The 16459-nt window shown below is 37.7% G+C and overlaps 1 protein-coding gene across 1 annotated transcript in view; it reads left to right on the top strand.

The window, feature by feature from the left end:
* The window catches only part of CLTRN (collectrin, amino acid transport regulator), a 93593-nt gene extending 83909 nt beyond the window's left edge, over positions 1 to 9684 (top strand). Inside the window, exon 6 of the mRNA XM_007500872.3 lies at positions 8420 to 9684. Coding sequence (XP_007500934.1) covers positions 8420 to 8576 — 157 coding nt within the window. The 3' untranslated portion in view covers positions 8577 to 9684. The remainder of the gene's footprint in view (positions 1 to 8419) is intronic.
* The last annotated feature ends 6775 nt before the right edge of the window (positions 9685 to 16459 follow it).

Raw genomic sequence — 16459 nt, 5'->3', positions numbered from 1 at the left:
CTTAGTATCTTTTTGTGTGTGATGAGATTACTTTTATCTAAAGATGAGCAATTTATTGCTACTCTCTCATCTTATACCTCATCATTTTCCATTTCCTTCAGAGTCCCTCCCTTTTTTCTGAGAGGGGCAGGATAAGAAAAATATGAAGAGAGGAATCTGATTCTTAGCCCTTGGATACATAACAACTTTTCGAATTTCATACATATTGGATTATACACTTAGACCTCTGAAGCTAATCTCTTCATACCTATAACTATGAAGGCGATATATAAAAGGTAAAGTGACTTGCCCAATGTTACACAGATAATAAATGACACAGCTGGGATCCAATTTAATTCCAAATCCAGAGCACTTTACAGGAAAGTCCTAGATTTGGTGTCAAAAGATGTGATTCTAAATGTAGTATAGTGGGAAAAAAATTGATTGGAGTCAAAGAGCATGGATTGAAATCGTTCTTTTATCAATAATTCTCTTTCTGACCTTGGGCAAGTCACTGTCTCTATGAGTCTGTTTCCTTAAATGTAAAACTGGAGAGTTGGACTAGATGACCTTTAAGATTCTGTCAAGTCATAAATCTACAGCTGTGTAACCTATTTTTGAATATTAGCTCTATTATTTACTAGGTGCACAACCTTTCCTTGCCTGTAAAATAAGATCTCATTTACCTCAAAAGGTTGCCACGAGAATCAAATGAGACAACAAAAACAGTGCTTTAAGTCTTTAAAGCACTTTTACATATATATGTCAGCTATTGGACACTTAAATCACAATCATAAGATGATCTGATAATTTCCTCTAAACTTTCCCATTTCTGTGGAGGGTACCATTATCCTTAGTTATCTATATCATCACTGGCATCATCTCTGACTCTTTTCTTTCCCATATTTCCCACTTCTATTTACTTGCCAATTCTTATTGCCACTTGGTGGTGCAATGGATAGAGTACTAGGCTTAGAGTAAGGAAGATTCATCTTTCTGAGTTCAAATCTGGCCTCAGACACTTACTAGCTGTATGATCCTGGGCAAGTCACTTAACTGTTCCTCATCTGTAAAATGAGCCAGAGAAGGGAATGGCAAGTCACTCCAGTATCTTTGCTGGGAAAACCTGGATGGGGGTCCAAAGAGTCAAGCACAAACTGAACAACAACAATGCTTTTTTGCTCCATTTCCTCAGCATCTTTAAGTTTCCTCCTCTCCACTCACATAGATAGGTCAGCATCAATTATTACACCAACAATTATAGTAATTTAATATTTGGTCTTCCTGTTTCCAGTTTTGTCTTCTCTATAATCCATCCTCCTTAAGACCTCTCAAATAAGTGTCCTAAAGCTGTCTTTGACTTCTTATTCTCTCCTACACTCCTATTTGATCTGTTGCCAACTCCAGGCAATTTTACCTTTCTAACATTTCTCCTGTACTCTGCTTTCTTTCCTCTGATAAGGCCAGCTCACTGATGCAGGCTCTTGTCACCTCACACCCAGATTATTGCCCTTGGCTGCTAGGTGGTCTCTTGGCCTCAGGTGTCTTTTCAACTCAGTTCATCTTCCACTTGGCTGTCAAATTAATCTTCCTAAAGTGCAGGTCTAATCACGTCATTCTCTTTCAATACATTCCAGGGGCTCCCTATCACCTCCAGGATCTAAAAGAAAATTGTCTCCAGGACATCCAAAGTCTGGGACATTCAACCAGGCCCCCTCCTACCTTTCCAGTCTCCTTACACTTTATTCAAGTCTTTTGCTCTTCAGTTGGTCCTTCATGGGTGACTCTTTGTGACCCCATGGGCTTCCTCCTAGGCTCTTCCATCTACCATTATCTCCTGCTTCCAGGACGCTAACTATTCCTCTCATCCTCTGTCATCCCCTTCTCCTTTTGTCTTTCATCTTTCCCAACAATGGGGTCTTCTTTTCCATTGATTTTTATCTTCTTAAGTATTCAAGCTTCAGTATTTGACCTCCAGTGAATAGTCTGAATTAAGTATTGACTAATTTGATCTCCTTCCTGTCAAAGGGACTCTCAAAAGTCTTCTCCAACAGCACATTTCAAAAGCGTGGATTCTGCAGTGCTCAGTTTTCCTTATGGTCCAACTCTCACAGCCATATGTTGCTGCTGCAAGAGCCATAGTTTTGACTGTATGGACCTTTGTCAGCCAAATGCTGTCTCAGCTTTTTATTATACTGTCCAGATTTGCTATAGCTGTTTTTAAAGAAACAAGTGACTTTTAATTTCATGGCTGCAGTAGCTGTCTCCAATGCTCTCGGAGCTCAAGAATATAGAATTGCTTCCATTTTTCTTCCTTCTATTTGCCAAGAAGTGACGGAACCAATTGCTAAGATCTTTGTTTTTAAACACTGTACTCTAAGTCAGCTTTTCCGCTCTCTTCTTTCACCGTCATCAAGACGTTTTGTAATTCAGCCTCACTTTCTGCCATCATCGTGGTATTGTCTGCATCCCTGAAATTGCTGATATTTCTCCAAGGATCCTTAATACCAGCTTTTGATTCATCTAGTCTGGCATTTTTCACGCACATAAGTTAAATAGACGAGGTGACAACATGTGCACCCTTCTTGTACTCCTTTCCCAATATTAAACCAAGCAGTTGTTTTATGTTTGGTTCTACTGCTGCTTTGGGGCCCACATGCAGGCATCTCAGGAGACCAATAAGATGATCTGGTACTTCTTTTTCTTTGAGGACTTGCCCCATTTGGTTGTATACTCCCGTTCACACCTACTGCTCCCCCTCTCACCTCCAAGCCTACCCTGTGACCAAGAGGTTCTGGGCTCTGCTGTTCCATGCAGAAGAAGCTCCATTTCCAAATTGCAGGCATTTTCACTGGTTGGCTGAGCTTCCTGCCTGGAATGTTCTCCCTTCTCCTGGTTTCCTTCAAGTTCAGCTCAAATCCCACCTTCTACAGAAAGTCTTTCCTGATCCTCCTTAGTTCCTTCCCTCTATGGTAGTGGTAATGTAGTATAGCCATTTAGCTTGTGTGCATTCTTTTTGTAGGGAGGTGTTCTCGTGCTGTCTCCCTCAGTAGACTGGGAACTCCTAGAGAGCATAAAGCTGGCACAGAGGAAACAAAACAAATGCTTATTAACTGACTGACTAAAGCAAGTCTGAACATGGCATTCCATCCCTAGCCCCTTGGACTCTTCCAGTCACTCCTCCTTGCTCTACCATTAGGCATAAACAGAAACCTAAGGCTTTGTATAATCGGGCTTCCACTTCCCTTTCTAGACTGGTTTTACATGACTACCTTTCACAAGCTAGGTTCTCTATTGTACTACTACTACCTCTCTTACTGCTACTACTACTACTACCGTCACTAGCATCACCACTACTACCATCACCACCACCACCACCACCACCACCACTACTACTACTACTACTACTACTACTACTACTACTACTACTACTACTACTACTACTACTATATACTGCTTCTACACTCCTTCTACTAAGACTACCACCACCATCTCCACCACCAACACTACTATACTACTGCTACTACTTTTACTACTACCACCACCACCACTACTACTACTATTATAGTGAACAATAGCATCATCACTACTCCCTTCCCCCAGATATTGACATGCCGTCTCCTACCTCCAAGTATTTACAGCCATGCTTGATAATCGGGGGCTCAATCTCCTTCTCTCGATATCCTCATATTCCTTAGCACCACTTCAAAATCAAAATCTTCTTTGACCCTCCCCCACCAGTTGTTAATTCTCTTTTCCCCCTCATTTTTCATGTCTTAGAAATTTGTGTCTATATTGCATCTCCAAGCTCAGTAAAGCAAGAACAATTTTATTTGTGTCTTTTAATCTCTACAGATTGCCTTGCAAATAGGAGGTGCTTAATAATTATTTGATGCTGAATTTAATTGAATAATGAAGAAATAAGGCACCTCTAGGAGATAGATTTCACCCACAGATCCTTAGGATAAGGTTTAACTGCTTTAAAACTTAGTTATCATGGCTAGGAGAGAACCTTATGCTGAAAGTCCACAATTGAATCATTTCAGTAAAATAAGTGTAAGTTTGTCTTTTTTCTATTAAATTTATCATCACTACATACTATAGGTCTTTTTAAGTCTATGTCATCTAACAGCTATAAACTTAAGTATGAGTAGAATGGGCAAAGAAAGTCTGTGAAATTAAAAATAACAAAATGGAATATAGTTTCCTCTCATGAATACGCCATTGCAAATAATGGGGGTGATAGTCCTAGAATATGACTCCTTTTGGCTTCTTACGGACCTTGACTATATTTGAATTCACTTCAATTTGAACCATTCAGTACAGTGGATGGGGGCTGGGCCTGGAATCAAGAAGACGTGCTCAAATTTGGCCTCAGATGATAGCGGTGTGACCTTGGGCAAATCACTTAACTGCTATCTGCCTATTTGCTCCTTCATAAAATGGATATGTTAGTAGCACCCAAGGGTTGTTGTGAGGATAAAATGAAATAATATGTGTAACCACTTTGAAAGCCTTAAAGCTCTGTATACATTCTAGCTACTGTTGTTGTTGTTGTTATTTTACATGTTCTCCTTATTGGGGAAATGGATACAATAGCCGTATCTTTCTGCCATGCCTGGGATAACTTTCCTCACTCTAAACTAAGGGCACATTTCCTCCAAAGTTCAATTCTGGGATCATATGTAATCATTTAATTAACAAATATTTATTGAGCCCCTACTATCTGCTTAACATGAAGCTTTCCCAGAAAGCCTATTCAAGAAAGTCAGAAAGAATTATTCTATTATTTGTGACCACGCTCATATAAATACTTCCTAGTACCTGAATTTTTATACATGTTACCACCTCAGGGGGCAGGTAGAATAAACAGAGTGCTGGGCCTGGAGTCAGGAAGATTCATCTTCTTTATTTCAAATCTGGCCTCAGACACTTACTAACTGTGTGACCCTGAGCAAGTCACTTAACCCTGTTTGCCTCAGTTTCCTCCTCTGTAAAATGAGCCAGAGATAGAAATGGCAAAACACTCCAGCATCTTTGCCAAGAAAACCTCAAATGGGGTCAGGTAGAGTTGGACATGACTAAAACGACTGAACAACAACAGCAAACACCATGCCAAATGTCTGTTTCACCCTTACTAAAGCTATGCTCCCTGATGAGAGGGACAAGAGACACTGTGTTGTAAACACCTTCTCTAGCATACCTATTAGATATAGACACGCCTAGAAGATATGCTTAGTAAAATTTGGTTAAGTGAATAAAGGATTGTTTCTAATTCAGTGTTCATTTTGGATATCACCAGTCAGGCCATACTTACAAATTTCCCACCTATATTAATAATTATAATTTGATTAATCTGTAAAGGTTAAGAATCCCCTGGTTATATACATGGAGTCAACTAGGTAGTTCAGGTTATAAAAGAAGAGACCTAGAGGGAAGAAAACTCAAATTCACATCCTTCATCAGATCCTTTAGCTGTGCGATCCCAAGTCCCTTACTTTCCCTTGGTTTGCTCATTTTTGAATGACATAATAATAGTACCTCCTACCCTGGGTTTTTTTGGGGGTCAACTAAGATAGTCTTTGTCACCTGCTTTGCTGTATAAAGCTCTTAGTTATAAATGCTGTATAAATGCTATCTGCATTTGAGGCTATGTGCATTTGAGGATTTAATTGCACTTTCACAAATACTGATATTCTATCTGTCTCTACAATTAAGTTTTTAAATTAATTCATTGGGCACAATTAACACAGACAAGAATTTTGGGGGTTGGAGGTGGGAAAGAGAAGATTTTGGTTTTCAGTGAACTATACAAAATGGTGGACGCCAACTATATATACTTATAAAAATGGTGCTTGGCTGCATCAAATTGCCCCCATTTATCCATTAAATTGACTCTGTTTATTAAGTGAAATTAAGAATTCTTTTAAAAATTTTTTTATTTTTATTGTCATGCAAAGCACACTTCCATATTGGTCATTGTTGTAAGAGCAAACTCATACATAACCAAAGTCCCAAAATAAAACCATATATATACTGATGTGAAAGACAACTCTAACAGTTCTTTCTCTGGAGGTGGATGGCATTCCCTGTCATAAGTCTGTCAGGATTGTCTCAGATAATTGCACTGCTGAGAGTAGCCAAGTTTTCATCGATAATCATTGTACAATATTGCTGTTACTGTGTACAATGTCCTCCCAGTTCTGCTTATTTTGTTCTGCGTTAGTTCCTGCAGATTTTTCCAACTTTCTGAAATCTTCTTGCTTATCATTTTTATAACACAGTAATATTTCATCATCAATATGTACCACAATTTTTTCAATCATTCCCCAACTGATGGGCATCCCCTCAATTTCCAATTCTTCACCACTACAAAAAGAGCCATTATAAATATTTTTGTACAAATAGGTCCTTTCTCCTTTTTTCATTATCTATTTGGGACACAGATTCAGGAATGATATTATCAGATCAAATGGCATGCACAGTTTTATAGCCTTAGGGGCATATTTCCAAATTGCCCTCCAGAATCAATTGGATCAGTTCACAATTTCACCAACAATTCATTATTGTCCCAGTGCTGCCACCTTCTCTTCAACATTTACCATTTTCCTTTACTGTCATATTGGTTAGTTTGATAAGTGTGAGGTGGTACCTCAACATTCCTCTAATCAAGAATGATTCCGAACACCTTTTTCCTATGATTATTGATGATTTTGGTTTCTACATCTGAAAAATGCTTGTTCATGATCATTTGTCATTTGGAGAATGGCTTGTATCCTTATAAATTTGACTTAGTTCTCTATAAATTTGAGAAATTATTTTCCCAGTTTGTTGTTTCCCTTTTAATCTTGGTTAGATTAGTTTTGTTTGTATAAAAGCTTTTTAATTTAATATGATCACAATTCTTCATTTTATATCTTATAATTCTATTTCTTGTTTGATCATGAGTTCTTCCCTTCTCCAAAGATCTGCCATGTAAACTATTCTGTGTTCCCTTAATTTAGTTATGGTATCACACTTTGTATCTAAATCATATATCCATTTGGCCTTATCTTGGTGTAGGGTGTGGAATATTGGTCTGTACCTAGTGTCTGTCATATTGTTTTCTAATTTTCACAGCAGTTTTTGTTAAAGAGTGAGTTCTTACTCCAAAAGCTGGAATCTTTGAGTTTATCAAACACTAGGATGCTAAGGTCATTTACCCCTATATATTACGGATCTAATTTACTTCATTGATCTACTCCTATTCCTTAGCCAAAACCAGATTGTTTTGATGATTTTTTTTTCTTTGCTGCTTATTTATGATACATTTTGAGATTTGAGTACTACTGAAATTAAGAGACTGTTCAACTTAAAGGGACCCTGGAGATCACTGAGTTTAACTCACTCATTTTGGGACCATTGGCTCAAAAAAGTGAAATAACATTCACAGAATCACAAGTTGGTTGTAGAATCAGGGAGATCATTCAAATTGTCTACACTATAACAGCTTCCCTTACATTGTATTCTGTGGGAAGGAAGAAGTTTCCTTTTCTGGGCTGGAAAATAAGAATTAGGCTTGATTCTATTAGACTTCTTTGAAGTTTTATCAAATATTCTCCCAAATATTTGAGAGCTAAAAACAAAAGTAATTCTTCAACAATATAGGTCATGGTATTTAAAATGCTTGGACTCTATAGATATCCTTATTAAATGGAAGGATGGTAGAAAAGATTGTCCTCAAATTATTATAAATTCTCATCTTGTGAACATAGGTACAAAGAAATGACTGACCCATGAAATTTGCAACTACAACCACCACCATCATAACTACTACTACTACCACTACCACTACCACCACTACCACTACCACTACTACTACTACTACTACTACTACTACTACTACTACTACTACTACTACTACAACTAGTACTATGACTAGTAGTAGTAGTAGTACTACTACTACCACCACCACCCTCACCACTGCTATTAGTGCAGCTAGGTGGAGCATTGGACAGAGTTCATGGCTTTGAGTCAGAAAAACTCATCTTCCTGAGGTCAAATGTGGCTTTAGATACTTACTAAGTGTGTGGCCCTGGACAAGTCTCTTCACACTATCTGTCTCAGTTCCTCATCTGTAGAATGAACTGAAGAAGGAACTAGCAAACCACTCTAGTATCATTTCCAAGAAACCCCAAATGAGGTCAGGAAGAGTCAGACATAGCTGAAACAACTGAACAATAAAACCTTACTGATCTCTTGTATAGTATCAATTCCTCACTATAGCAAAGAGATAAACTAGCAGCCATCAGTCTAGAGTTAGGTGACTCAATTAAGATTTGATTAATGGTCTGTTCTCCTAGTGCCAAAATGGCGCCATTTCAGAGGTGTTTGTGCATCACCTGGCAATCAGCCAAGCTTAATGTGAATTTCATCTAAGTCTTTTTCATGTGCTTTTTAGGAAAAGCAAAGCTTCGACAGAAATGACTGATGTTGAAGACAAATGTGAAACAATGGTGACAATAGAAAATGGAATTCCCTGCGATACGCTAGATTCCAAAGAAGGACGTACTAACAGAGCCTTTGCAGCAGGTGATGAAAAACTCACACCATTATGAGAAGCTGTTACTTCCTTTTGCCCTAAAGAAACTCAGTGTTGCTACTGACATCTAAAAATATCAGGAATGAGAGATTTTCTTTTTTGGCTGTGCTTCTTTTGTAAGAAATTTGGATGACCAGAACAAGTGAAGAAGAAATTGACCCTACAAGTAGTTGATAAAGATGATTTTAATTGTAAGACATCAATTAAGCAAACTATTGTAAAATACTTTCCTGAGAATACAAGGTTTAAGAATGTTCATGTGATGTGCTTAGTTATTGATTTTAGAATGTCTGCACTACTGGCTCATTTTTCTTTTCTTTTTTTTTAAAGAGCAGGGCAAGGATGTCTTGATATGTTTAACCACCAGCTTTTAAAAACACACACATACACATACACACACCATTTAAAAGCTTAATCTGCATTATAACATTTTCTTCATCATTTTTTAAGCCTAAACTATGCGGTGGAGAGGAACCCAATAAATCAAGCCTTGATTTGTAGCATTTGCTGATATCTAAGGTGTAAATGCTCTGCTTGAAAATTTCACAATCAGCTCTGTAAGCCAGTTTGAGTAGACTTCAGTATCCCCCTGCTATTGCCACTTACTACCCGGGTAACTGGGTCAATCCCTCTCTGGGCCTCATCTGAAGGTGAAAGTTGGATAAGACAATATCTAAGAAATGGTTTAAATCCAAAACTTTGCTCTCATAATCTTAGTTGTCTATATGCTTAGAAGACTGAAGTAGAATTTTTGTTTGTACTATGGAAACATCTATATCTATAGAGTCCAACAACTACCGGAAGATGTGTCATCAATGAAAACTGATTACAGTGCCAAAAATACTATCTGTTTCTGCTTGGAGTAGACATTTTGTCTACCTAGGCAAATGAGGAAGGACTAGAAGCTTTCCTTGTATATGAGCTTGATAAAAGTGGGTGTGGATGAGCTAGAGAGAGGAATTTGATCCTATTAACATGTAAACAGTTCCTAATATATTTTCCCAAAGATCAAGTTCAATTCAACATACCATTTCTACTATTTGACTACTTTTTGCAATTTGTAAGTTCATGACCTGGATAAAACCCATTCAATAAAGGTATTAAACGTTGTATTTTTTCGCTTATATGAGTTTAGAGTTGGAAATTGTTTTCATTCTAATTGGTGAGGCATTAGAGCCAGAAATTCTAAGTCTAGGTGTTCTTGTCCTCAACCACAAGTCCAAGTCACAAGTTCAAATTCTTTGGATATTCCTAGGTAAAGAAATCTAGTGAATTCTAGACCATTTTTTTTTGGGGGGGGGAGGAAAAGACATTTCTTTAGTCTTCATTTTTACAGTCATTATTTCATTATTAAGTATATAAATTAATATTAAGTATTAAATATTACATATAAATATATTCAGTATTAAGCATTTAATGTGAATTTAGGCTAGAGAGCCAAACTTTGAGCCAGAAAGACCTGAGTTTGAGTTCTGCCTGAGGCAATTTTGCTGGGCAAAGTCACATAAACTTTCTGTTCCTCGGTTTCCTCATCTGTAAAATGGAGATAATTATAACACTTCCCTCATAGGGTGGTTATGAAGAACAGATGAGTTAATATATAAAAGGAATTTTCACATCTTAAAGTACTATTAAATGCTAGCTATTATTATTTACTAATAGAAATATAATAAGTTGTTCAATATTTCATTGTTACCAACCTATTGTATTTCCTATTGGTACTACCAACAGTTAGATGAGAAAAAATATGATTCAACTCGTAGATATTGGAGTAGAAGTGATGCCTGTGGTCATCCCTATGCCTTATGGATCTGATGGAAAAAGAGACTGACTACTCATGCTCAAGAAGTTTAATTTATAGATCCCAATACAAAAGATACAAGGAGACTACTTATAGCTGATAGAGAGCCTTCATTCAAAAAATTTCATACTGCTAGTGTTAATTAAAAAAAAAAAGATCTTTTTTTCGAGTTGGTTTAGGATGGCTATTAAAATATAAAATAAATACCGATGAATGAGAAAATTATAGCACTTAGAAATGAAAAAAAAAACATGACTTTTGTAGCTAGGGGAAAGATCTGATAAATGCCAGAGGAATTAAATGAACTACAGCGCTGCCCAGCTCCTACAGTATAGAAATGCCCCAGGGATCTCCAAACCTGTTGCAGTACACGTGACTTTGCTCTGGGCAAACACCTTCTCGTGTCATGAAAATCCAACCTCGTCTCACTCCATTCTAACCCTTCTTTCCCACCTTACTCAACCCAGTTAGAGACGTCTTTCTAGAGAATAATCTGGAAAGGAGAGGCAGTCGGATTTAGTGGACGGAAGACTGGTCTGAGTGTCATGATGATTTGTAGATTCACATTCCACTTCTGATACAGACCAGTTGTGTGATTCGGGGTAATTCCCTTTTATTTCATTATGTCAACAATTCTCTCAAACCGCCAGTTATGGAATGGGTTGGGCTCTATGGTGGCCGAAGTTTCCTTAAGACAGTTCTCGAGATTGGTGAAATCTTTATATTAATGAAATCATAGATCTACCCCCCCCCAGCTCTCCCTGGCCCCCAAATATTAGTGCTAATGTCTTTGCCAAGGAAAAGAGTTTCGACATAATAAACAAAGAGTCATTGTACTACCGTGGGACTATAGGCGCAGATATGAGATTGGGCAAAAATTGCTCTGGTCCTCTCTTTGCCTCCAGTTGGACATTTGCATGATCCTGTCTGATTCTCTGAGGTAGCCATTACAAAATCTCTTAAGTTAGGAGTTTGCTAATTAGCTCTCCCATTTAGGTTATTAGAGTTCACAGTTTCCCAAGGCCTGCTATTCTTATTAAGTTCAGTAGCCTTAGAACAGCATGTTCTAAGAAATTGCAAATGCCCCCTACCTTCGGGTGCCTTTCTCCATACTCCACCCCCTTAATATCATTAAAGGAGTTCAAAGGAGGAAGTCTCAAACGAACTTTTCTAGCCCATACCTATTTAAAAGTGTGAACATTATGCTCTCATTAATCGTTTTTAGGCAATATTTAACTAGGACATTTTCCTTTCTTCCATCTTAAAAATAGATGGCTTTCCTATTATATAATCAGTAATCTTTAATCCTTTATGTGTTCATTACTCCAAATGGTGAGTGGGGTGCAAGAAGGTTGGCTGGAACTCCTAAGATTTGAGAGTAAATTAGGCAATATAGTGGAAGGCTATTAAATATAACTCTAGGAAGATCATTCTCAATTATAGAACATAAAAAGGGCACAAAATTCCCTAATTTCCCGGATCACAGAGTCTCTGATGAGACCTTGGAGAGTATTTGTTCTAATCTGTAAGAAGATTAGAAAATGGGAGTGGGGTAGTAACAAGGGGAGTCACTGACACTGAGGCAGGAACACTCTTCCTATTAGAAGATTAATACGATGAAAAACCAACCATTTGAAAGCCAAATAAGATAAAACGAAGGCTGGGAAATAGCAGATTGTTAGTTATTTCAAAGGAAGACAGATGGAGCTTTCCTCAGAAGTAAATTTAGTGAATTGAGATATTATAGGATAATAACAGTATACTTAGGAATCAGCCAAAGTCCCCTGAAAGGAACCTAGACTATATTCCTTTATTTGAAAAGGGATCTAAGTATGTTAGATGCTAATATCAGCAATGGCAGAGAGCCACTGAAAGGATGAACAGATCAAAACAGAGTTTTATATTTGGTCCTTGACACTATTTCCTCCTGATTCCTACAGGACCTCCTCTTTTCAATTTCCCCTCACTTTTTCATTCTTCCCTTGTTCTATACCTTCTCTCCTACTGTCAAATATATCCACCCTTAATTCTACTATCAATTATTCCTCAGAAAAGAGTCCAAGGAGAAAGCTGGGTGCTCAGTGGATAGAGAAAGGAGTTCCTGGGTTCAGATCTGGCCTCAGACACTTCCTACCTGGGTGACCCTGTAAAAGTCACTTAACCCTCACTGCCTAGCCCTTCCTGTTTTTCTGTGTAGGAACCCTTGCTTAGTTAAGGGTTTAAAAAAAAGTTAGTCCAAGATATTCACTTTATATTGAAAACAAGGAACAAGTCCTAGGTGGGGTGCAGTGAGTAAAATAGTAATACCTACCTCACAGGGTTGTTGTGAGGATTAAATGATAGATAAAGCCTCGGTCAATTTTAAAGTGCTTTATACTAGTTATTATGCTAGTTATTACATAAGGTCCTTCTCGTCGGACTTTTTTATTAACATCAAAAGATTTGTGATGACAAGAATTACCCTAAAAGTTCTCTTCTTTCAGAGCCCTAATTGAGCAAATTTATAACCCTGGAAGATATAATATGGCTGCCACTTCAGTGGGTGATAGTAAAAAAACAACCCAGAACACCTACCATTTTGGAATGAACCTGGGCTTTTGATAAGCATTTTGTGTCATGGAGATTAGGGAAAGCCCATACCCTCTAACCAGTTCTGAAGCAGCAAGGTGAGTTTAGCAGAAAGACAGGAGAAAATGCATTTCTCTCTCATTTTTACTGGAAGTAAAATGCTATAAGGGAAATGCAAGCAGCCCCCCTCATTGTAGGCATTAGATAGCCTTAGAAAAAGTTCCTGGATGAAAAGGGCAAAAAACCAACCAAATAAACAAAAAACAAAATACAACCAGTAACATCTGAGGACGTAGTCTACATGAACTAACTTATTTGGGGGTACTTAGGATAATCTAACCCTCTTTCACAATCAGAATTTAGGCTCAAGTTCATTTTTCTTTTTTTTTTCCTTTATGTGACAATACTTTTTTGAAAGGCAATTTGTCATAATTGAAAGGAAAAGGTAAATGAATCAAGTTACTTCCAGAATAATCCCTTTAATTATTCAGGGATCTTTTACATTTTCCTCACAGAGTCAGCAATGCCCACTTTATGGACATGAACAGGTTAGTACTGTCAACACCCAAGTAATGTATATACTATTAGCAACATCCTGCTGATAAGGAGCATGAGATAGGAGAGGAGGCACGTGATGGGCACCAGGCCAAATACCAAGTGGCACAACAGGGATTCAAATTCAGATTTCCAAACAGTCCATTCCATTTAAAAGTTATTGTGCTCTTCTGGTATATGCACCCCAACAGAGGTGCAAATTGGTATGACCATTCTGGAAAAAAAAAGGGGGGGGAATTACATGGAAAAAGTGACTAAACTGTCTATATCTTCCCTTCTAAATAGTTTCCTCTTCTCAATTTTACTATTACTGTTGAGGGCACCATCATCTTCCCATTTGCCCAAGCTCACAACCCAAGGATCATACTCAGCTCCTCACTCACAATCACCCCACATATCCAACCTGTTGCCAAATCTGTCCTTTCCACTTTTGCTGCATCTCTTGTATATGTTTCCTTCTTTCTACTCAATAACTACCATCCTGGTTTGGGCAGACTCTCATTACCTTTTTTTTTTTTAAATAAGATGTTTACCTTCCTTCTTAGAATCAATACTATTATTGGTTCCAAGGCAGAAGAGCAGTAGGGACCAGGCAATGGGGGTTAAGTAACTTGGCTCTGTATCTGTTGAGTCCCAGCACATGAACCCTAATAAATATCTTTTAAGGTAGAGATTAGACTTCTCAACATGAACCTTAAGGAGGTCAAAGACAAAATATTTGTTGCAAAATATTCTCAGCAATACTTTTTTGTTAGAAGGGAAAAGAATTGGAATGAAATGGGTATTAATTAACTAGGAGTTGCTTAAATAAATTACATATAAATATAATGGACTATTATTGTGTAATAAGAAATAAATAATTTAGAGAAACATGGGAAAATTGTATAAATTAAAGTAGAGTTAAATAAACTATTGACTTAGTAATATAAGGGCAGCTAAGTGGTGCAGTACATAGAATGCTGTGCATGAAGTCAGGAAGATTTATCTTTGTGAGTTCAAATCTAGCCCATGACTGAACCAATTGAATGGTAAAATAGCAATATAAATGAAAAGTGAATGTGAACACTGCAGAACTGTAATAACTGATCTTTGAGTGGAAAGGACATGAAAAAAAAAACTTCTCTCCTTTCACTGGAGAGGTAAAAGACTCTGGATATGGAATGGTTCATCCATTAGCAGTCATGGCCAAGGTGTTGGTTGGTTTAATTAACTGTTTTTATTTGTCATAAGAGAAGGCCCTACGAGAAGTGATCATGATGTAAAAACAAAAGGTATCAATAAACCTTTTTTTAAAAGAGAAAAGGAACAAACATTACCATGCTAATCCACAGAGTTTGCTTAGCAAGACAATGTTATGTTCTTTATCTCTTGTTTTTCTTCTTGAAAAAGAGGCAGAATTAATGACAGCAGGCATATAAAGTGAACAGATGGAAGCTTAAATTCAGTCACATAAAAGAAAGATTTGGAAAGATTTATTCATTCAAAAATAATTTATTGAACACCTACTATGTATAAGACATAAAGAATACCAATGATAGAACTTTTCTTTTTACCCCAGAAAGGGCTCATTCCTCTTTTTTGAACCAAATTGTTTCAATGCCAAGAATATTATTTCCCTTCTGGGGGATTTCATATTTATTCTAGGTACTAGTCATTAGATCAGTCTACAAATTATTTTATTATTTTTTTTTAAAAAACCTTACCTCCCATCTTAGACTCAATACTGTGTATTGGTTCTAGGGCAGAAGAGCAGTAAGGGCTAGGCAATAGGGGTTAAGTGACTTGCCCAGGGTCACACATCTAGGAAGTGTCTGAAGCCAGATTTGAGCCCAGGACCTCCTGTTTCTGGGTCTGGCTCTCAATCCACTGAGTCAATTTCTTTAAAAAAATTTCTTTTAAACCTTACCTTCTGTCTTGGAGTATTGGCTCCAAGGCAGAAAAGTGGTAAGGGCTAGGCAATGGGAGTCAAGTGACTTTCCCAGGGTTGTGACAAGGAAATCACTTTAAAAGACTGATATATATTAATTTAAGGCCGCCAAGGAATTCAACTATGTAATTCCTAAATGAAAACTCAAGTCAGCAGTCAACCTTTTATAGAGTTTAATTACAAACAGGAGGAAGAAAGGAATTAGAGATAGAGAGAGGGAGGGAGAGAGAAAGGGGAGAGAAGGGAATAGGGCTTAAATACCCCTTCTGTTTAGGCTGGGCCAAAAGGCCCAAGCCCTTAGATAGCTGAGGCAAAGAAAAGAGAACAGTCCCTATCACTCACGTGACCAAAATGGAGAAACAGTCTCAGGGGCCTCCACCTTCAGCTTCCTTCAGAGCCAACTCTCAAAGCACCACCTCTCAGACCAAAAACCTCTCCAACCACCCTCAGTCCTCAGACCCCTCTATCTTTAAGGAAACCATCCAAGTTCCCTCCCCTCAGTTCTCACATCTACCAATCACTGTCCATGTCTTCCCTGTGCCAATGGTGGCTCTAGCTTAACCCAGGACCACCCAGAGGTCTGTGGCTTTGCACATATCTGTTGAAGGTCATATTCTCAAATAATTAAATCTTGATCCTTTGCTGCAGCCCTTCCTAAATCCTGTTAGGACTGAGTGGGGGTGGAAATTGTATTTTCTAAGACCTGGTTCTGTCATTCCAAGTATCTCTATTGTATCAATTCTAAAATCAATCATGACTCAAAGAACTTCCTGTTCTATGCTTAAGCATAGGTCAAAGCCCTTTCCATTGTTCAGCAAAAGGTTTCTGTCCTAAAGTAATCTTAAGAAGGGAGGAGGAGGAACCTCCCATGCCAATGGGGTTCAAGACCCACTATCAATAGGAAATTTTTCAAGTATGAAATTTCCCAATGGTGAAATTTCCAACATTTATAAGTCTAAGAAATTTTAAGGTTTACAGGGTCACACAGCTGGGAAGTGTCTGAGGCCAACTATGTATTACTTTCAACACATCATTTGAAATGAAAATT

The sequence above is a fragment of the Monodelphis domestica genome, chromosome 8 (genome assembly GCF_027887165.1).
Source record: "Monodelphis domestica isolate mMonDom1 chromosome 8, mMonDom1.pri, whole genome shotgun sequence".
NCBI lineage: Eukaryota > Metazoa > Chordata > Mammalia > Didelphimorphia > Didelphidae > Monodelphis > Monodelphis domestica.
This window is presented reverse-complemented; position numbering and strand designations above follow the sequence as displayed.